The 23,941-nt window shown below is 38.0% G+C and overlaps 2 protein-coding genes across 3 annotated transcripts; one reads left to right on the top strand and one right to left on the bottom strand.

The window, feature by feature from the left end:
* Positions 1-3,265: 3,265 nt before the first annotated feature.
* On the bottom strand, positions 3,266-12,223 carry LOC140059081 (uncharacterized). The gene is made up of 17 exons (XM_072104908.1): positions 12,107-12,223; positions 11,237-11,685; positions 10,877-10,949; positions 10,482-10,540; positions 10,232-10,259; positions 9,969-10,100; positions 9,507-9,571; positions 8,876-9,188; positions 8,408-8,466; positions 7,962-8,303; positions 7,305-7,628; positions 6,858-6,971; positions 6,247-6,319; positions 5,783-5,926; positions 5,287-5,345; positions 4,506-4,868; positions 3,266-4,138 (listed from the first exon to the last, which is right to left on the bottom strand). The coding sequence occupies exons 1-17, from the start codon at positions 12,139-12,141 to the stop codon at positions 3,801-3,803; spliced, it is 2,970 nt and encodes a 989-aa protein (XP_071961009.1). The 5' UTR covers positions 12,142-12,223; the 3' UTR covers positions 3,266-3,800.
* Positions 12,224-12,817: 594 nt separating this feature from the next.
* On the top strand, positions 12,818-23,554 carry LOC140059224 (uncharacterized). Of its 2 annotated transcripts, XM_072105092.1 has the most exons (17): positions 12,818-12,871; positions 13,312-13,730; positions 13,943-14,006; positions 14,211-14,269; positions 14,617-14,644; positions 17,902-18,033; positions 18,376-18,440; positions 18,662-18,965; positions 19,140-19,198; positions 19,284-19,622; positions 19,995-20,309; positions 20,551-20,661; positions 20,965-21,034; positions 21,358-21,507; positions 21,674-21,732; positions 22,294-22,662; positions 23,006-23,554. In XM_072105092.1, the coding sequence occupies exons 1-17, from the start codon at positions 12,837-12,839 to the stop codon at positions 23,341-23,343; spliced, it is 2,916 nt and encodes a 971-aa protein (XP_071961193.1). In that variant the 5' UTR covers positions 12,818-12,836; the 3' UTR covers positions 23,344-23,554. The 2 variants fall into 2 exon arrangements, with proteins under 2 accessions (XP_071961193.1, XP_071961194.1); XM_072105093.1 differs by lacking the exon at positions 23,006-23,554 and having other exon boundaries at positions 22,191-22,329.
* Positions 23,555-23,941: the final 387 nt, after the last annotated feature.

The following is a 23,941-nucleotide window of genomic DNA, read 5'->3' as shown; positions in this document are numbered from 1 at the left end:
GTACACGTAAAGACTCCCTATAAAGAATTCACGGTAAATCTTGTTCAACATCGTGTTTTTTAATTTAATTTATATCACATCTCTTTCAAAATATCAAGTTCCTATGTTTATATCAAATACAGTTACCCAAGTAGCTGCCCTATATAACTGCTTTGAATAACCATACTCGACAGAAATATTATTTGACATTAGTGACAGCCATGCAAAGTATGCTGACGTGCGAAGTCACTAAACGTTAAAGAATGACAGAGCATTAGTTTACCCAGATGTCACAGAAGACATCAAGCTGAAATAAAATATTTTAAAAAAAAATCTCTCTTGAGATTGTCAGAAGCGCCGGCTACCAACAATCCACGGAAGAGAAAAAAAAATACATGAGTTTGTTTTGGGATAAAATCACAAGCCTAGCCTAACAACTAAGTCACAATCCAATGCGTTAAGGAAGTCTTGCTGCGTTAGTACCTACCTTCCACTGTGGATAAACATGGAAGCCAGCGTACAACATTATAGGGATATTATACACCGGCGTGTTGTATCATGCACACACATATTATAAATAATTAATGTTAGGTATAATACTAAAATAAATATATTACACTTTTTTTTTAAAAACTTTATTGGCATTCTTAAATAACATTTTTAAACAATTGGTTAATGTATAGTTCACTTAATACAATTGTTTTTTTTAATGTTGTAAAGATGTAACTTAAGTAACTTATTGTCTACTGTCTAGCAATATTGTATATATGGTTGTATGATTGATGATTGTAAGTTATCCAGCCGTTGTTATCCAGACGTTGCTAGCCTCTCCTGCTGTGTGTTAGTAATCATAAGGAAACGAACAAGAAGCATAATGCACACATCGCCTCTATAGTTATAGGCCTATATCAATGACACATGCATTATGCAACATTTCAATTACAAATACATATATTGTTTAAAAAAAATATAAATATAGAAAAGTCCTGTAAATAAAAACATAATACAAAAGCATTTCATGTTGTTTGCGGAACACCAACAAACTATAACATGAGACAAAAGCATTTCATGTTGTTTGCGGAACACCAACAAACTATAACATGAGACAAAAGCATAATATATAAATGTTATACATTATATACAACAGCATATTATAGAACAGCATATATATAATAACGCATGATACAACACGCACATAATATATCAACATAATACCAAAAGTATTACATGTATATTATGTGTTAAGAGATCAAGGGAATCAGGAACCAGCTCACTCCACTGAAAATACAATGTAATTAAACTAAAAGTGTTAGTCCATCTGAAATGTAATGAACTATTGAAACTACCATGTGTTATATGCATATATAACTAATAATTACATACACATTGGTAAACACATGTTAGATTGAATGGTTCCAGGGTTAGGTCTTACTATTTTTTGTTGACCGACCGTCTGTCTGTCCGTCCGTCCCTTTCTATTGTCCTTCATCTTCTTTGGGAGGATACTAAGGCACAAATGTCTAGCGACTTCAGTTGGTCGTTAAAATTTTGCCTAATGTTGTTAATCAAACACGGCCAATATCAACCGTTTCATGCACGACCTGTAAAAACAAAAGATAACATTAGAAAATAACGATTTCAGAACATATTTTACAAGATAAAAAATAAAAGGTGGAAATTAAATAATATTTACATTGAATTGAATAAATTAAAGATAATAACTGCCCAAACGCGCCTATCTCAAGGGGCTACAACATAATAATACTCAACAAACGGCGGCCGTTTATCAACTTGAAGGCATATTTTGAAACGTTTATACATTTTTATATTATTTTTTTTTTTAAAGAACACATAGGATTCAAAGAGCCAAATATTATGAGGCTTTACAAAATCACAAAACATTTAAATAAACAAATGAAAAATATATTACTAAAAAGTTATTGCACACTAAACTAGGCCTATAGAATATTATATCTGTAAGAACATAAGAAAAAAAGTGGGTTATTTTGAAGTATCATAATAGTTATTAACTTTCACCAAAAATTAGTCGAAAAAAAATCATATAATTGAAATACAGACTTTTTTTTGTTCAAAAAATAACTTTGACTTCCAGTCAAAGTTTTTGATAAAAACATATCTCATAATGCATTGCTCTTATTTGGCTACTCTGTATGCATAATCATAAAACTTCTTCGCGATCTGTGTGAAAAAACCTTCTCAACCGTGACGAGTTGTAAACAATCCCAATTAGCATCATGCATAATGCATACTCGTGGTTTGAAATCTTTGTTTACTTTCGCTCGCGACGATTTTCCAGATGAAATGTAATCAAATTAATTTACCTGTTTATTACGTAAACTTGTTGTTTTTGGCTCGAATTTTCGACTTAAAGTGAACAACTTTACTATTACTTTGATATGGCCGATTTAAATTTAGAATATTTTGACCTTCATTTTTTGTGTTTCAAGGGACAATACATCTTTAAGTATTAATGTAATGCGAGTAATAAATTATGGATATAGACACGGCCACCAACGGACTATAGGTACGGCCACCAACGGATTACAGACACGGCCACCAACACCATGTGACTCAGTGCAGCCATCTTTAATATCAAGTGCACGTGGTCAATGTTTTTATAAATGTAAAATACACTATTTACTATTAATGTCTAATAATGTTATACTTTAATTATCGGTAAGCATATTATAATGCGGAATTATAATAGTATGAATAATAATAGTTAATACAATATTTGAGTACGTACCCACTGTAAGCCTCCATCCATTCACACCCTCCTCCACTGCTGACTCGACGACGAATGGCGACCGTGTGCTTCTACACGCTTGCAGGTGTCATCTGGATATGCAAATTAACCCACACAGTGATTGGCTATTCACGTCACTGGAATTCTGGATTCACTTTTCGCGCTCAAAATTAATTGCTTTTATAATACGTCCTCTATTTAGTTTAACTTTTAGAAATCGTCGGGCGTTCCTATTTACTATGTCCTTTCATCATTATTTACTTGATACTATAACAGGATTACATTCATCATATATTAAATAGGCCTACGCGCGTACACTTAATGGTATTGGAGTGGAAGAATAAGACCATACCACCGATATTTGTGAATGTGTAGGCCTATGGAAAGGAAAGGGAGGGAAGGGCAGTAATGGGGTGGGGCGGCTAAAAAGACAACCACGTAACTTTACAAAATCAGTTTTTGCTGGAAAAAATATTTAAACAAAATAAAAATATATCCGTTAAAACACTGCTGTCATTATTTTCAATTAAATGGCTTGGTTTTTTTTACGCAAACTTGTTTAATATCATTGTATAAAGGTTAACTTACAATTACAGTGTAAAAAATAATACAACAAAAAGTATGTAATAAAACAAGCAATATTAACAAAGTATTATATCTTTTAGATTTCCACTGATTTAACATTGATTAATGTGATCATGGAAGAAATTAATACTTTGAGTGTACTCGAGTTCAAAGACGGTAACGCAGATTTTCGTTTTATGGAATTTTCGGACTCTGCATTACCCGAACCTAAACATTTATTTATTTTAATTTATTCTTAATTAGTTAAGTAAAGGATCTAATGCCACTGTGCCTTCTATGTGATCATTCAACTGTTTACGTTATTTAATGTTAAGCCTAATAATGTTATGTACACATACAATATTGAACTATATCTGTAAAATAATAAATTTTACTTCAATTCAAATGATCATGATAGTATACGCTGGATGGCTGTTGAGTGTTCAACGCGTTTTATCAGAATCGAAACGCATTGAAACGCGTTATACAGTTAACCGTCAATGGAAACTTGTTCCACGATGACGGAATACTCTTTCTGATCGTTCATAGATTGATAATTGTATAAGTTACATGTATAAAGCCCAGCGTCCTCTTCTTGGATGTTAGTGATTCGCAGTGCAAAATCGGTAATCTCGTCTCCAGCCTTTTCAAACCGATCGTCCATCACCATCGTCTGTTCTAAGGTTGCCCGGGAACGAGTTTCCCACATGATGTAGTTGTCCGGTGACGACGCGGTGACGTCACAATTCAATGTCAATGTATCTCCAACTGTAACGGTCACCTCTTCTGCATCTATGTTTACAAGTCGCGGGCCAGGCGATGCTGGTACTATACAAAAATGAAAGAGAGAACGAAGCGTTATTTTATAGACTTCTAAATCTATATTTGATGTAATTAGTAGTTTTTTTTAACATTCTCATAAAAGGTTTTACAATATAGCCAGTGACAGGACGAACGAAGATACAAAACACGCGCGTCAAAATGTTAATAGAATATTAAGCTTAGTTCCCACTATGACGCAACGCAATGACGTAGACCCAACTCAAGCGTGTTGACCAATGGCAAGCGATAGTTGAATGATCCATCATCGCGTTGTGATTGGAGAACTCGCTTGCGTTGCGATTACGTCCTTGCGTTGCGTCATAGTAAGAACCAAGATTTAAGGCTTGTATACGCGCGCACGCGATACACTTACCATAATCTCGACACCACAGCATGGATTCGCCAACTGCAGCTCGTGTTTCATCTAGTTCGTCACCATTCTCATCTATACACCAACATTCCGTCGGACTGGTTTCTGAGCATACGGGTAGCGAGAGGTAGAATAGACCCGTATTGGTATCACACCTTATAATGGGAGGTAGTCCGGTACGGTCACCCGTATATTCAGTAGGCACATGTGTCAGGAAAGACTGATCTATTATGGAAACTCTCTCGCCGAAAGTCCGAGCTTGGTTGGCAGCACGCTTGACCTCGTCAGCGGTTGATTGGTTGGTGAAGAACGCAATGTGCTGTGTCGTTGTGTCAGTCGTTTGGTCAATACATTTTGTCCATTCATCTATAGAAAAGTGAAAACCACAGAATAAGAGTTGAATTATAACAATACAACTGTCTACACTATCAAACTTTATGTAAACAAAAAATGTGATGTGCCCATATATGGACATGATGATGTCATATCACTACCAATTGTGGGCATATCACTACCACATTTAGGCATATCACTACCATATTTGAACACATCACACTTTTTTGTCAAACTAGTTTGATAAAAATAACAGAAGATTCAACGATTACGATCTTAAATCGTCATAGAAAGAATTATAGGATGCCTCTTTTTAAAATTTTATTGCAATGTGAGTGTATTAAAATCAATGTTACTTTCTCTGTGCTTTAATATAGTGACAGATCACCACTTTAAAGCACGACTTACTTTTTAGGACGTAATAGGATTTTGCTTAAATGAATGTGCTTACCACAGTCTGGTGCGGTGCGTCCAGACACTTGTCCACTCATCTTGTCAACACAAATACGCCTTAAAGTACATAGAGCAAACTTAAAGTTAGATGACGAATGTAAACCCTAGTCTAGTCTAGAATTTCGGCAGAATAGAAAAAATATGCTGAGTGAATTCACATTGGTCAACTCGCTTGCGTTGTGCGTACGTCCTTGCGTTGCGTGTAAAGCGTGGTTCCCATTAGCGACGCAACGCTAGGACGTAACGCAACGCAAGTGAATTGACCACAAGCGATGGCTTATTCGCTTGTGATTGCATAAGCTTGGTTCCCACTAGAACGTAACGCAAGGACGTAAACGCAACGCAAGCGTTTTAACCAATCACAAGCGAAGTTATAGACAGTTAGCAATCACAAGCGAATAAGCCATCGCTTGTGATTGGTCAATTCACTTGCGTTGCGTTACGTCCTTGCGTTGCGTCGCTAGTGGGAACCAAGCTTTACTAAATATCCTTACCCAAAATATTTCATGTTCTGTAGTAGTTCATAATTGCCATCTGCGTCACACTGAGGTAGGAGTTCAACGCTTACTTCCAAATAAGGATCGCTGAAATCTAATTCTTGAAGTTGTCTTTTGATAAGTTGACGCTTAGCTTCACATCTATAAGGTAATAAACAACGTTTAATATCATACACGTCTGACAGCCAGTACGGTAGCCTATAGATCTAGTAATACTCGAAAGAAGGGCTGTCTATCGTGGAGCTGTAGCTTGGTGGTTAATATGCTTGCCTTCCAATTCCAAGGTACATGGTTCAATCCTGACTAGTACCAGGGTTGTAACTCACGACTCTTTAAACTCCACTCTACCTAGTGAGACTTATAAGCATGCTACATTATAACAACAGTTTATCCATCCTGTTATTGGCGAGGTACTTGCTGGGATGCGTATAAAATACATTATACACAAATCAAAGTTTTACCGTCCATTATGAGCTCCAAATGACTGGAATATCTGCCGTTGAATCTGGTAGATTCCACCAACCCACAACACCTCTAAAAGGAATAATAACTACAATTTATGTCAGTGTATTCTCGAAAACCATACAGAGAGCATTCATGTGGGCGGTGAAACGAGCCTACAGATGCAATTGTGTCTATTGATCTATTCAGTCATTTATGTATCATGCTGGTTGGTAATAGCTTGATGTAAAATGACAAAATCTGTCCGATAACAATGCATCCTCTGTCATAGTTTTCAAAACATTCCTAAAACCCATCTTGTTTCTTTGTAATTTTTTCTTTCTGTTTTTTCTCTCAACGCTTTGAGACAATCTTTTGATTGTACAAGCGCTTCATAAATCGAACAACATTAACATCGCAAAAAGCTTGGTTTCACGAGGAACGTTATTGCACAATGCGTGATGGGAATCACGTCGTACGTACGTACGCGTCGTGACGTTTGCTCCCAAACCCTTCCCACCATGCGTCGCGCACGCTATTCTAAAGAGACAAGACAACACAACGCAATCTGGTATAGTCATCACAAAATGAGGAGAAAAAATGCAGAATTAAAATAAAATCAACCTGCTACCTTCCTTCTGGAAACATTCACACGTACGGCAGCCATGTTCATCATTTCGATGTCCCATTCCACAATATTTATCACAATCTTGGATGATACACGATTGTGCATTTCTAGTCCAAACTACAAAAATAAGAAGAATGACGTAAGCAATGACGTTGTTAAAGCTTGGTTCCCACTAGAACGTAACGCAAGGACGTAAACGCAACGCAAGCGTTTTAACCAATGACAAGCGAATTTATAGAAAGTTGCAATCACAAGCGAATAAGCCATCGCTTGTGATTGGTCAATTCACTTGCGTTGCGTTACGTCCTTGTGTTGCGTCGCTAGTGGGAACCACGCTTAACCAAGCGACAGTTGGGTAAAGGTGATGGAAGATTAATGGTTAATTCCGATTAATACTATCATCATTAATGTCACCATAATCATAATTATTACACTTTTCTTTTGTTTTACCTGATAAAGTTTGGAGCTCAGCTTTGTAGAAGTAATCACGTGACGTGTCCGCTATTTCACACCCGTATGACCCAACATCTTCTTCTACTATTGAGTCAATCTTCAGCCATGACGTAGCCGTTTGATACGAAGAATAGAACGCATCCCCTTCTGTGTACCGGTATTCATTAAACGAAGCAATAGGGATGCCATTTTGTGTCCAAAATATATACATGTCGTCGGATTCTGATATGTTTTTAAACTCGCAGTAGAAGATGAAGATGTTGATTAGCGGAGTGGTTAATTCTTGCTTTGTATCCGTACTAACAGGCATCCAAGAATCACCTGAAAAAAAAATACAAAAATACAGTAAGTAAGAAGCAATGAAGTCTAAGTTCTAGACCGAAATTAATAGACAGATAAATATTTTGGCAAATATGGCGTTTCATGCGTACAATACATGAGCTCAACAAACAAAAATCGGAACGCCGACTGGTGGACTAACATGAAAAAGACAATAACTACAAACTTGGGGCATATCTGGAAGCAATGGTACGCAATAGAAAATACAGAAAAATGATCATGAATAACCAAATACGTTAGTTTTCCCACAGAATAGGAACTGACACATATATACCGACAAAATGCGCTTCTAATAATTCTTGTAAACTAAATTACCTTGACGAGAATACATGGAGCAATCAGGATAGACACTAGAACTCTCGCTGCCAGCAATCGCATCTCCTTGTAAATCAACACACCAACAAGTTCCTTCAGCTGGTCTACATTGAACAGCTTCATAGTCACCATAAGCATTACAACTTGGTATATGTGTATCTGAGTTTGATAAGATGCTGTTATACTCTTCTTCGCTCAACATTTCCATGATGATGTTCATATTGTTGGCGTCATTTCCGGTCAACAGGCCTCTTACTAGTTTTCCCGTTTTTCTGTATCCGCCATCTCTGAGCACTCTAAATAGAGCTGTGATCCTCTTGGTTACACAATCTTTGTACGTCACTAAGACAAAAAAAAACCAATTTATTGAACAATCTTGAATAAAATGATACGAATTAATCGAAGCGCATGAGTCTAAAAGCAAAGTATTACGTAACACTACTCACCACAGTCCGAGTGTTTCTTTCCATTCGGCACTCCAGTCAACGTGTCAACACAGAAACATCTATAATTAGATAAGTACACATTTAAGTAAAGCTTATATTATTATTATTATTAAGTCAGTCACTAACGATTCAACAGATATGAGGGATTTAACATTCTTAGTATGTGATTAGTACACACTAGAATCACATCGCAATGTCCTCTAATTTCGTTTTAACGGCAATTAAGTTTGGAACCTAATTCTGCAATAAGAGACTAAATTTGCGTGACATGAGCTTGGTTCCCACTAGAGACGCATCGCAAGTATGTAAGGTGATTGAACAAGCGATGGATTATTCAAACTCGCTTGTCATTGGTTTACGTCCTTGCGTTGCGTCTCTAGTTAGTAGGAGGGGAGAACGAACGCAAAAGATCACGCTGTGACGCAACGTTTTAGAATTTAGATAATTACAGTAAATTGATATACATACCCTGCGAGGTAATTACATTGTTTTTCTCTGTAGCTTCCATCGTCTGCGCACTGTGGTAACCATGGATACGGGCCAGATTTAACCTCAAGTTCTTTCCATTGTGTGATTTCATTTTCCATATGAGTCTTCGATTCGTAACAAGTTTCACTTGTTGTTGACGTCATGGCCTCTTTACAATCACACATTGGACAACCTGCTTCGTCCATCTCTTGACCAAACGGACAGAATTCCTTACAAGGACTGATGCTGCATGTTTTAACTGAAGTAATCTCCATTGTTGTCATAAGTGGCATAGCTGTTGTGTATGGATATTCTAAAATAAAAAAAGCCTAACGATATATTTAAAGAATAACATGGTTTCTAGGTATCCCTGCTTTTATCCACGGGGCGGCTCTATATTATAAATTTGGTAGGGCCTCTCTACTGAAAATAAAGAGTATTATACTGTACAATTATGTTCAAGCGTGGTTCACACTACTAGAGACGCAGCGCAATGACGTACGCGCAACGCAAGCGAGTTGATCAATGTCAAGCCACTGTTCGAATAATCCATCGCTTGTGATTGGTCAAAACGTTGCGTTACGTCCTTGCGTTGTGTCGCTAGTGGCAACCAAGCTTTATGAGGACTTACCGCAGTCTGGTGGCATTAGATAAGTATCTTCTCCTGATACAGGGTCGACGCATTTACACGGTCTTCTAAAATGAATAAATAATAAATACAACCAAATTTATTTTCTAATTGACATCTAAATCGTCAGTGATATCAAGAGCAGACATGCATGTGAGTCACAACAAATAGGAAACATCATAATAGTATACATAAAAAGAAGTCACAGATTTACATCATTTAAAAGTATGATGGAACATACGTTACAAATGAATTAAAATATCTCTTCGTTCGACTATTGTACGATCTTAAGTCTTCGAACGTTCGCTTGTCATTGGTCAACTCGCGTGCTTACGTGCCTGCGTCGCGTTTACATTTATGCATGTGACCATAACTTGTTCACGTATTGTATCACATTTGTGTGTAAACGCGAGTGTAAAAGTACAATCTAACTTGTAAAAGCAATACTTTTATATTGTTACGAACCGAGAGTCTCCATCACACTGAAGTTTTTCAAAGTTCCCTTCATCATCACATGACGGTGGTAAACGGCCGTGATTGGTGAATATCATTTGAGTTGCTAGTTCATGTTGAATCTCACTGACTTCTTTCAGACACCTGAACATTGTTAAGTACGGTATTGTTAATATAAGTAAATAAAAACAATGAGGATAAATGATGATTGACAATAATTATATATAGCAACAAAAATAATGTAGCCTAATATAAAAGACATTATGAGAACTCACTTTGTTTCGAGTGTTTTTGTTGGAATCACTGTAATGAAAAGTAAATCAGTTTCAAATTGAAAATATTGGCAAAGAAAAAAAAGAATTTATCATTATAATACGTATCAACTCTGACACTCCCTTGTAATTTCTGAAAACTTTACATATTTCACCGAAAAGAAGAACAACTAGACAACATAAAAAGTGAAAGAAAAGTGATGAAGAAGATAAAAAAGGACGACTACTTTTGATTTGTAGGTCTAATACTTACAGCAAAACGGCGGTTCATAATTCGTCGGGTTTCCAGTTGCATATTCAACACAGGAACAGCTTAAGTATAAATAATAAGAAAGAGTTATACAGATGTTAAAATAGAGTCACATATAATATGTATCCACTAAAGTGCTCAAGGCGCTGGACTAGATTTTACACTTTCAATAACATGTTTCTCCCCTAAGTGGCTGTATGTACTCTAGTACACCGGGATTTACCCACCTACTCGACTCGTCTTCGAAGGATATACTAGGTTTTTTACTAGCATAAATAGATTACATATTAAATCATTTACGTTTTTTTTGTATAGACCTACTAATCAAATCTACAAGCAGGTATTGAGGAGTTGAAATAGAGATGGAATGGCCACTGATAGACCGAGTTCAAGCCTACCTCTCTATGTCCAAATTGGCTCCCCAATCGTCACATTTTAACGTTACAAATCCATCTTCAAAATCTTCAATTACTAATACAATTGTGAAAATAAAATAATAAGTTCATATATCAAATTAACAAGTTTGTTGAATACAACAACAAAGCTATCTTGGACATAGTTGCATTCGTACAGATATTAATGTTATGTGTGTGCAACAAAACATTGTAATAGGCCTACTTTAAATATAGTACAAAGCTATATTAAATCGTGTTTTAGTTATTTTAAACGGCTTATATATTTCTTGAGATTAATTATAAATAATCTGATAAAAGATTGTTTTCAAAGATATGGTTATTTAGCAAATCACAGACATTTACCATTTGCTGGTGGAGGTCCTGTGGGCCTGGGAGGTGGTATGAGAGTGACGTCATTCACAAACCAGTAATGTATAAGTAATATTCCATCAGAATCCGACGGACCGTAATACACTATTTTAGATGATTTAGCCACTGACACGAAACTTCCTCTGGCTGTGACATCATCAGCATTGCAGAATGTCACCTTCGATCGTTCTTCGCCAGTAAACAACAAGTCTGTCTTTATGATCTTAGGCACACATTCTTCGTTAGAGTGTCTTGGTAGTAGGCCGATGTGATTTATTGAAAGCATGATTTTCTGTCCTTCTTTGGACCTGAAGTGGTAAGAGCACATTGCTTCATCGCCTCTAATGTATTCATAAATGATACCAGACTTCTGCGTGTCCACATTAAAGTCTCTTGAGCATCTTGCGCCTGTCCGACTTCCAACGCTCTCTGATCCACAGGCACTGAAATATTTTTATTATTACACAAATACAAACACATTTATTCATCAAATCACATATTACAATAAAATAAAGTTTCAAGAAAACGATGTAATGATTAAAGGTAGAACAAAATTCTTAAACGCACTCTAATGTTATCTATTTAATTGCTACATTGTATATTATTTGGCCATATATAATAATACTTCCTTGGATCACTTCAAGAAAAGAAAGAAATTGGATCTCAAGAAACCAGGAGGTTTGTATGATAGCAACCCCACAATACTTTGACAAAACAATTTCGATATCTTTAAAATAGTAGGCTACCATTATATGACTTTGTTTAAAATTAAAATAGGCCTTTACAAGTTTTTCCTATCGAATCTAATACAAATATACGCGTATCTGTTCGCTTTATAAATTATGTTAAAAGCAATAATCTTACCTAAGAAATACCAACGAAAAGTATAAGAAGAACATAGTGGCTAGATGCCTGACGATGGTCTACGGGCTAATGACCGTCTTTTGTACGCCTGTTAAGAAGGTTTAATAACGGAAGTGTTCCAACACAACCTACCGGGTACATTATCTATCACCACGCTATATCCTTCTAAACAACAACTGAGGTGACCTTACAATAATAACGTGTGCTTTATTATTTCCGGTTATGATCCGCGACCCTGAACGCAATTTAATTTTTGATAAGCCATAAAAACACACGATATATATTTTTAAAGACCAATTCAATATTATTAAATGATTACATCCTTTCAATTAACGGATAACAATGATCCTGTTTTGTTCGTGGACCATACCATGTGCGACACAAAGTATACGCGCGCGTACAAAAAGACACATTCGTTTTCATCAAGATTTGAGCGCGCCGTGAATGGTGTCATGTATGGTATTGATATTACATCAGGAGATCGGATTAATGATGTTATTGAGATATATTATACCGTATCGTATCGTTGCCTGGAGCTATAGCTTCATTGTTATTGAGACGTCGTATTTCCTTGGGATGTTGTTGTTGCAAACGAGAGCGTATCGTGCAAGGCACGCTATCAAGGCAGCATAATATGGTACGTGGTACCACCGGGTCTGCGTTTATAGTATCACTCAGCAGTAAGCTGACTTTATTCCTCGACTAACCTTTGAACGAAACAGATTGCAAGATGCTGCTGCACATACTGTTTTTGTTGTCTGTAAGGTAAGTGAGCAGAAACATTTTGTTTGAAGAATCAAATATTTCATAGAATAGGAGTAATTTTGACGAATCCGACAGTCTAACTTAAAGTAAGATTTCAACAATTTTCATTGTAAAATAAGCCTTCAGTGAATTCTACAGCTCTGTCTACACTATCAAACTTGTTTGACAAAAAAAATGTGATATGCCCAAATATCGTAGTGATGTGCTTAAATATGGTATTTAGATTATATTTGGACACATCACATTTTTTGTCACATAAAGTTTGATGGTGTAGACAGAGCTTTACTGAGAATAGAATTAATATTATTTATTCTTTATTTATACTGAATTGCACTTTCAGTGCCAAAGCAATGATTTCCAAAGTGGTCCAGCAGTAGAATAACGGAAGCAACCAAAGTGCGGAAGTGGGCCTATATGCGTTTTCTTTTCTCTTTCTTTAGTGCACATTTATCAGAATCAGTTTATGCAAACCCGTCATGTTCTAGAAGCATCAATGTCGATGAGCAAGAATTCGGCGTCATTTATGAATACATTAAATTAGGCGAAACGAGTTGTTCTTACGACTTTCGCGCCAAAGAAGGTCAACGAACTATGCTAGCTATCAGTCACATTGGTCTACTCCCGACAAACTCCAACGACGCATGCGTACCTAAGATAACCATGGCAGACGATACCGAAACAGACATGGTGATATGCAACGCAGAGGATGCTAAGAGTAAACGGTTTGTGTCGACTGCAAGAACAGCAAGGGTGAACTTTCAAGGACCGGCGGACTCTGACGGCATTCTGCTTATTCAATTCTGGTTTGTTAATGATGTTTCACTTCTTACAAGTCCGACGACCGCAGCACCGACAGAAGGTAAAATTACATACGTGTGCTAACAATATTGACCAATTGTATACAACGTGTAAAATAAATCACAAGCACAATCCACCAATCACATAACGTGTAAAATAAATCACAATAACAATTGACCAATCGCATAACCTGTTAAATAAATCACAAGAACAATTGACCAATCACATTCAGTAGTGTAGAATTCAATTATGTTTAAACTATTGTTTATTTAGTACCAAGACGGCGGTTTTTAGAATTGGATTGTCCAGATTGGGGAGAAGACTTGGATATCGACACGTAAGAATTCATTATATCTTAAAGAAATGGTTTGACAGAGTTGTTTGAAATTCCCGTAGGCTAACTAAGTTTAATAAGTAACGACGGTTTTCGTGGTTAATGATTATTTTTTATCCCACCATACATTCACATTAGTTAACACCCAGTTACCTGGGAGCATTTTTTAAATAAATGATATGACATTATTCCTCAATTTATTTATAGCTGTTCTTGTGTTGACTTAGATGAAGGAACCATTCCATATCTTGAGCCACCATATTGCGGTAAGTCGCAAGGCCAATTTACACAGACGAGCGGTAACGGTATAGTAATACAAATATAGAATCTCTGTTATTCCTTATGACCATAGGCCTATACACACAACGTGGAGCGGACGAGCGGTTTCCGCTCAGGATAGACACAGATTCTACATGGGACAAGCTACGCGGTTTTCCGCTTACCGTTATCGCTCGTCTGTGTATAAATATGCCCTAATTAAGTTTATAGGCCTACAATATTTTCCTGCGTAAATCTCATTACGTATGTGTACTTTAAAGTGTGATCGATTATTGATTGATGATTGAAATCAATCATCTAGTGTTTTGCTGATCTTTTGTTTGTTTTTTTTCAGTGACTCCAACTGAATTGATTGTCACCAGGTATTGTTTGTATTATTCACCCCGATAAATGACACCTGATAAGTGACACCCCGGTAAATGAAACCCCGATAAATGACACCCTGATAAGTGACACCCCGGTAAATGAAACCCCGATAAATGACACCCTGATAAGTGACACCTCGGTAAATGAAACCCCGATAAATGACACCCTGATAAGTGACACCCCGATATTATGACACCTGATAAGTGACACCCCGGTAAATGAAACCCCGATAAATGACACCCTGATAAGTGACACCCCGGTAAATGACACCCTGATAAGTGACACCCCAATAAGTGACACCCCGGTAAATGACACCCCGATAAATGACACCTGATAAGTGACACCCCGGTAAATGAAACCCCGATAAGTGACACCCCAATAAGTGACACCCCGGTAAATGAAACCCCGATAAGTGACACCCTGATAAGTGACACCCCGGTAAATGACACCCCGATAAATGACACCCCAATAAGTGACACCCCGGTAAATGACACCCCGATAAATGACACCCTGATAAGTGACACCCCGGTAAATGAAACCCCGATAAGTGACACCCCAATAAGTGACACCCCGGTAAATGACACCCCGATAAATGACACCCTGATAAGTGACACCCCGATAAATGAAACCCCGATAAATGACACCCTGATAAGTGACACCCCGGTAAATGACACCCCGATAAATGACACCCCAATAAGTGACACCCCGGTAAATGACACCCCGATAAATGACACCCTGATAAGTGACACCCCGATAAATAACACCCCGATAAGTGACACCCCGATAAATGACACCTGATAAGTGACACCCCGGTAAATGACACCCCGATAAATGACACCCCGATAAATGACACCCTGATAAGTGACACCCCGGTAAATGAAACCCCGATAAATGACACCCTGATAAGTGACACCCTGATAAGTGACACCCCGGTAAATGACACCCCGATAAATGACACCCTGATAAGTGACACCCCGATAAATGACACCCCGATAAATGACACCCTGATAAGTGACACCCCGATAAATGACACCCCGATAAGTGACACCCCGATAAATGACACCTGATAAGTGACACCCCGGTAAATGACACCCCGGTAAATGACACCCTGATAATTGACACCCCGATATATGACACCACCCTGATAAGTGACACCCCGATAAACGACACCTGATAAATGACACCCTGATAAGTGACACCTCGGTAAATGACACCTCGATAAATGACACCCTGATAAGTGACACCCCGGTAAATGACACCCGATAAATGACACCCTGATAAGTGACACCCCGGTAAATGACACCCTGATAAGTGACACCCCGGTAAATGACACCCTGATAAGTGACACCCCGATAAATGACACCCCGATATTATGACACCTGATAAGTGACACCCCGGTAAATGACACCCCGTTAAATGACACTCTGATAAGTGACACCCCGATAAATGACACCCCAATAAGTGACACCCCGGTAAATGACACCCGATAAGTGACACCCTGATAAATGACACCCCGATAAGTGACACCCTGATAAATGACACCCTGATAAGTGACACCCCGGTAAATGACACCCCGATAAGTGACACCCCGGTAAATGACACCCCGGTAAATGAAACCCCGATAAATGACACCCTGATTTAAGTGACACCCCGGTAAATGACACCCTGATAAGTGACACCCCGGTAAATGAAACCCCGATAAATGACACCCTGATAAGTGACACCCTGATAAGTGACACCCCGGCGGTATATGAAACCCCGATAAATGACACCCTGATAAGTGACACCCCGGTAAATGACACCCTGTGATAAATGACACCCTGATAAGTGACACCCCGGTAAATGAAACCCCGATAAATGACACCCTGATAAGTGACACCCTGATAAGTGACACCCCGGTAAATGAAACCCCGATAAATGACACCCTGATAAGTGACACCCCGGTAAATGACACCCTGTGATAAATGACACCCTGATAAGTGACACCCCGGTAAATGAAACCCCGATAAATGACACCCTGATAAGTGACACCCCGGTAAATGAAACCCCGATAAATGACACCCTGATAAGTGACACCCCGGTAAATGACACCCCGATAAATGACACCCTGATAAGTGACACCCTGATAAGTGACACCCCGGTAAATGAAACCCCGATAAATGACACCCTGATAAGTGACACCCCGGTAAATGACACCCTGTGATAAATGACACCCTGATAAGTGACACCCCGGTAAATGAAACCCCGATAAATGACACCCTGATAAGTGACACCCCGGTAAATGAAACCCCGATAAATGACACCCTGATAAGTGACACACCGGTAAATGACACCCCGATAAATGACACCCCAATAAGTGACACCCCGGTAAATGACACCCCGATAAATGACACCCTGATAAGTGACACCCCGATAAATGACACCCCGATAAATGACACCCTGATAAGTGACACCCCGATAAATGACACCCCGATAAGTGACACCCCGATAAATGACACCTGATAAGTGACACCCCGGTAAATGACACCCCGGTAAATGACACCCTGATAATTGACACCCCGATATATGACACCACCCTGATAAGTGACACCCCGATAAACGACACCTGATAAATGACACCTCGGTAAATGACACCTCGATAAATGACACCCTGATAAGTGACACCCCGGTAAATGACACCCGATAAATGACACCCTGATAAGTGACACCCCGGTAAATGACACCCTGATAAGTGACACCCCGGTAAATGACACCCTGATAAGTGACACCCCGATAAATGACACCCCGATATTATGACACCTGATAAGTGACACCCCGGTAAATGACACCCCGATAAATGACACCCTGATAAGTGACACCCCGATAAATGACACCCCAATAAGTGACACCCCGGTAAATGACACCCCGATAAGTGACACCCTGATAAATGACACCCCGATAAGTGACACCCTGATAAATGACACCCCAATAAGTGACACCCCGGTAAATGACACCCCGATAAGTGACACCCTGATAAATGACACCCCGATAAGTGACACCCTGATAAATGACACCCTGATAAGTGACACCCCGGTAAATGACACCCCGATAAGTGACACCCTGATAAATGACACCCCGATAAGTGACACCCCCGATGAGACACAAGGGCTGTGATAATACCTTACGTCACTAATGATATAACATAAACTAAAGCAATGATTAGTCAGAATAGTTAATTGACATTTGTATATAATTATCCTTTATTTATAATCAGATGTTTACGGGAAGAAAATCGAGTACGACAGCAGGTTGCGCGCGATCGCTATTTCCTAGAAGGAGTCGACTTTCCACCATCATGTGACCAACAAGGACATTACAATAAACTGCAATGTGGACACAGCACGAGGTTAGTTAGTAAATTTGTATACAATTCAGTGTAATATTAATAGTATTACCATGCTATTACTAGGTTCTCAATTTCATCAAAGAACTTTGAATTCCGCAATCAAAACGTGTTTTGGAAAGCGTGTGGCGCGGACGTCGCATGCACTTGGACGCGAGCGTCACACGCACTTTGACGCGAGCGCCACACGCACTTTGACGTGAGCGCCACACGCACTTTAAACGCGAGCCGTCTAAACGTTGACTAAACCAATACGAGTTAATTGAAGCCTTCTTATTTCTGGTGGTTGAACATCTATAAGTTACAAATTTGTTTTGTTATATTTTTTACAATTTTCATTTTTAGAAATCCTTGCAAATGTGTCGATCGGATTTCTGGATTAGACACTGATTTTCTGCCTCCAATGTGTGGTAAGCACGACTTTTATTTTGCCGAAAAATAACTCGCTAAAACTCATTATGAAATGCGTACGAACTAGAATAAGTACTGTGTAATGTTAGTTCCAAGGTTCAACGTTACCTTAATCCAGCGTATTTTCTTATACACACACTCTTTGTCAGTTTGTTAAATCAAAAATAATTTAATGAATGCCTACAATTACATTAAATATCAATGATTTTTTTTTGTTTAGAACTGTCTGCTGCACTCGCCACATCGATGCCACCGACACCTGCAGCGCCCACTTGCAACTTATACCGATGCTATGACTTCTGTCCGATTGGTCACATGACAGACGTCACCACCGGTTGTCCGACATGTAGTTGTAAAGAGCTTCAGTCACTAACCATGGAAACGTGTTCTGACGCATCAACGCGTATTGCAAATGAAATTGACCAACGACAAAATCTTGCCGTTAAAACTTCTCCGTATCCATGGATACCGGAATGTTCAGATGATGGAAATTACACAGAAAGGCAATGCAACCACGAGGCTGGGTAGGTTAGAGGGTACAGAAGTATTAAAAGGCTTATCTTTATGCTTACGTAACATATTGTTCCTGAATAAACTCATGGACACAATTCTACAGTGAGAGAAAGACGTTCTATCATTTATCATAATATTCACTATATATCTTAAAATAATAGCAACTCCTCAATTTATGTTAAAAGGTGTTTCTGCGTTGACCAAGAATCAGGTTTTCCAAGTGGAAAGAAAAACCCCAACTGTGGTAAGTAAGATTACTTGATACTTAGTTGATATGAACTCCCTTGTAAAATCTTAAATGAAGTGTGTGTACATTTTCTTGATCTTAGTAACGTACAAGGAGTGTGTAACAAAAAGGATCACAGCTCTATTTAGAGTACTTAAGGATGCTGGATATAGGAGAACGGGGAAAAGAGTAAGAGGCCTGTTGACCGGAAATGACGCCAACAATATGCACATTCTCATGGGAATGTTGAGCGAAGTAGAATATAATATTATATCAAACTCAGCTACACATATACCAAGTTGTAATGCTTATGGTGACTATGAAGCTGTTCAATTTATACCAGCTGAAGGAACTTGTTGGTGTGTTGATTTACAAGGAGATGCGATTGCTGGCAGCGAGAGTTCTAGTGTCTATCCTGATTGCTCCATGTATTCTCGTCAAGGTAATTTAGTTTACAAGAATTATTCGTAGAGAATTTTTGACAGTATATGTCAGTCCCCAATCCATGCGAACACAACCGTATTTGGTTATTCATGATTTCCATATATTCTATTGCGTACCATTGATTATAGACTTACCCCAAGTGTTTCTTATGGTAGTCCACCAGTCGGCGTTTCAATTTTTGTCTGAATACGAGCTCATGTATTATACATATGAAACGCCATATGTGCCAAAGTAAGGTAACAACTTTGCATATTCTATACAGGACATTGATTTTTGTAACAGGCGGCTAGTCCTTGTATGCATTAATTATCATCATTGCAATGTAGGTTGTAAGTTCTTTTCATGAAATAAACAACTACTTTTTCTTTAGGTTCTCCAATGCCTGGGAGTACTGACGAAAAAAGACAGTACAGTGTTCAGTTAAACGAATCTATCAGTTTCTATTGCGATTTACAAAACATATCTGAATCAGATGACATGCATATATTTTGGACACAAAATGGCGTACCCATCGATTCTTTTAATGATGAACGGTATACAGTGCAGGACATATTGTACCCTACTACGGCAACATCATGGTTGAATATTGACCGAGTAGTGGAAGAAGATAATGGGTCATACAGATGTGAAGTAGCGGACACGTCACATGATTACTTCTACAAAGCTGAACCCAAAACATTAACAGGTAGACTACAAATTACACCTTGGTTCCCACAAGGGAAGCAACGCAATGTCGTACGCGCGCAACACAAACTGAGTTGACCAATCACACCCGTTCGGATAATCTATCGCGTCGTGATTGGTCAAATTTACAATGGGCTTACATCTTTGCGATGTGCGTACGGTTCTAGTGGTGTGAACGGAGCTATATACTGATACTGATTCCAATGCTCAACATTAACGTACCATTTCTTTTTCTTACGTAGTTTACGCTGGAAAACACGCATGTTTGATAAACGCTTGCAACGTCTATTGTAGTCTTGGATATAGAACGACTGAAAATGGTTGTCGAATTTGCGAATGCCTTCAACCATACGGTAAATATATATATGCTTATTTCCATGTTTTCATTTAAAAAATGTACACACCTATATATTATACTGTTAAAAAAATACGCCATTGCTGAACAAATAAATGTTTTTTGAAGTGAGTATCGTCTTGGACACAAACCCATTCACACCTCTTGTGGCTTTTAAGTTCTCAGCGGCTAGGCTTTGTCGCAAACAAAACAAAAATACACAAAATATATGACGTCAGTATATTAATTTTTTTCATTTTGAGGATTGAAAATAAGATGTGTGTTTATTCTAATCAATGAACGTTATTATTGTTTCTTTCAGAGTTCCAAAAATTTACTGCGCTATACCAAATGCAGCATGAAACAATTGTACTGTTTAGAAACAACCCGAGGTAATGTGCAATTAGGCAATATATTAACAGTATCACTAAGTTTAAAGTCTACACATAAACGAATACAGCACTATGAAATAAGGTTTATATCGCAAATAGCTTGAATTCGCGAGGAACGTCATTTCACAATGCATGATGGGAAGGGTTTTGAAGCAAACGACACGTACGTACAAACAACAATTCACGTACGTACGCGTCGTTTATCCCAAACCTTTCCCATCATGCGTTGTGCTCGCTATTTGCATTAAACCTTATGACGATGTATGTGACAAGATGTATAAAATAAAAGGTGCTGATAGATTGAAATCTCTATAACCTTACAGATGCGAAGCGGAACGTCAGAATATAAAAAAGAAACTGTTAGAATTTGATCTTAGTTACCTGGGTGCGACGGTTAATGTTGACAATGAAGCTATCCCGAAATGCGACGCAGACGGTAATTACGAATTGGTGCAAAATTTGCCGCGTTCTGGGTAAGTTTAGTAACGTTTAAATTATAACAACATCATAACGATTATATTGAATATTTCGTCAGTAAAACGTATGTTGGCTAGCCAAGTGAATTCGAACAATACCCATTAACTATCTTCAGTTACGTAAGTTGTTTAAGGGGTTTCCATTTTATTTACACTACTACAGAACGATTTGTGTTGACAAGAATAGTGGGTTGCCGACAGGTCGACTTGTGCCGGATTGCAGTAAGACTTATTATTCTTCACCATATATATAAAAAAAACTGTAATATCCAAAGTTTTCACGCTGCTGCTCTAGCCCGCTACGTCACACGAGTTGACTCATTCATTAGATGAAATCAAGCAGCTTTATAGTACTACACTTTGACATTTTTGTTAAAATGGAAACTCCACTATAATTTATTGGTACCACCTGTTGAATCAAAAAACGGCTGGGAAAAGAGTCTGAACGACAAATCCCAAAGCATTCTGGTATTTATGAGTCCCATGATATACTATAATTCGCTGTCAGATAATCATTGAATTATTATCAAAACAGTCCATTGAAGTTTTTGTTTGTAATAGGATACTTGAAGTATCTAGGCATGATGAAGTGACCCCCAGACTTGACCTTAGCAATAACAATAAGTGAGCAGCGTTTTTTGTAAGAAATATTCTTGTTTATTTTATTTTTGTTTTATCAGACAATCAACCGACTTCCGTTCCGTACAAGAACTGTAGATTGCATTTGTTTATGGAGGACAAATTGACGTTACATTTTTTGTCTTAATGTGTTTTTTTTTTCAACCAATTTGACACCATGTACCGAAGAATCATTGTTAGCAGTAGAAGCGCATATTACGCTGATGACAAACGATTCATACGAAGCAGCGTCAATACGAAACGCCCTTAGGTCCGACAGAACTGTCTCGACAGAACGAAACGCACTTTTAGAAGACTATCTACTAACATTGCCTACCCAGACCGATGAAGACCCTTCGGTGTTGCCACCAGCCCCACGATGTAGCTTGATAACTGGTATGTATTACTTCTGGCACCCTGTATGTACCGAGGGTACTGCGCCAGAGTGCTGGTGCGTGGATTTTGAAGGAAACGAGATCACTGGCTCACGAGTTGGAGTCGATGAAGAATTGCCAAACTGTGCCGATACTTTCGGTAAGTTCTATAGCTCTATCTACACTATCAAATTATTTATGTGACAAGACAATGTGATGTGCCCATATATGGTAGTAATATGCACAAATATGGTAGTGATATGATATCATCATGTCCATATATGGGCACTTCATTCACTCACATAAAGTTTAAAGAGCTTTACTATTTTTAATGGTGTTTTTAAAACTAGGGAATATGATTAAATATTTATGACGAATATTTAAACGTAAAGTTAACAAAATGAAAATTGAAGATTATACATCTAGTAGGCTACGAAAACACAATGTGATTAAATGAATGAAAAGAAATATTGTTTAAACACGGTAATTTACCTACCTTTTAGATGAACCAGTCAGTGGCTTGAACGGACCCAGCTTGCTGAATACCGGAACGAATCGTTTACTTGACGACGTGAGTATTGGTCAGAACGTAACGATGGATTGTGACGTAGACGAATGGTCACCTCATAGTTACGTAATGTGGAGAACTCCTTCCGGGGCAACTCTTGAGCAGATGATGATGATAGATGAGCGATATCAACTAATCGGAGACCAAGTCACTAGTTTTGCGATCCAAATTAAAGATTTTCAGGAAAGGGATGTTGGTGAATTTACGTGTTCTCTGTTTAATTATTATTCTGTTCGTAGTTCATTGGTTTATGAGGTCAGTCTTACGTCATAATCGAAACAGCCCATCTGCTCCTCGCGTGACCCACAATTGGCAGATTTGTTTCAGAAAGCTCAAACCATGCACGCGCGCGTAGTAGATAGCGCAAACAAACTTGTTGGTTTCAAGTTAGCTTATTATGTTGTATTTTATGAATGAAATAAATGTGCTTGAATGTATGAAGTATGAAATGCTAAACATGTTTTTTTTTGTAATGCTGTTATATGACATATACACACTAGAACGCCACTCCGAGAGTGCATACTTCCGCCTAATGTAAAATTCTCCAACATAAGATTTTACTGGGAAAAAATATTTATTTTTGTGTCTTAAAGCTGTGTGTGATTAGGCTAATTTCACCACAACCATGTGTATGTGAATTTGGTGTAATGGTTATGTAACCAGCCTTTCAACTAACAATAGTTTCAGTTGACTAACAATAGAACAGCAACGCCAAAAACAAACGGGTGAATTTGAAAAGAAATAGGGTTTTTTTAACTACTCGTATCCAAAAACCAATCAAATTATGTTTCAAAATTACAAATCACAAATTATAACCCTTGCCTCTTGTACAAAAATGAAGTTTTTTCTCGGGAAAATGCAATTTCAGTTT

Source organism: Antedon mediterranea, chromosome 9 (assembly GCF_964355755.1).
Source record: "Antedon mediterranea chromosome 9, ecAntMedi1.1, whole genome shotgun sequence".
In the NCBI taxonomy this organism is placed as follows: domain Eukaryota; kingdom Metazoa; phylum Echinodermata; class Crinoidea; order Comatulida; family Antedonidae; genus Antedon; species Antedon mediterranea.
This window is presented reverse-complemented; position numbering and strand designations above follow the sequence as displayed.

Excerpts from the sequence above, each read along its gene's own strand:
- LOC140059224 (XM_072105092.1), top strand. The coding sequence starts at position 12,837 with ATGCTGCTGCACATACTGTTTTTGTTGTCTGTAAG. Across the intron at positions 19,623-19,994 it reads CTCCATGTATTCTCGTCAAG|GTTCTCCAATGCCTGGGAGT; the intron begins GTAATTTAGTTT and ends CTTTTTCTTTAG. Across the intron at positions 22,663-23,005 it reads AAACTGTGCCGATACTTTCG|ATGAACCAGTCAGTGGCTTG; the intron begins GTAAGTTCTATA and ends CCTACCTTTTAG.
- LOC140059081 (XM_072104908.1), bottom strand. The coding sequence starts at position 12,141 with ATGTTCTTCTTATACTTTTCGTTGGTATTTCTTAG. Across the intron at positions 10,950-11,236 it reads AGGACCTCCACCAGCAAATG|TAATTGAAGATTTTGAAGAT; the intron begins GTAAATGTCTGT and ends CAATTGTATTAG. Across the intron at positions 10,260-10,481 it reads TTATGAACCGCCGTTTTGCT|TGATTCCAACAAAAACACTC; the intron begins GTAAGTATTAGA and ends TTTTCATTACAG.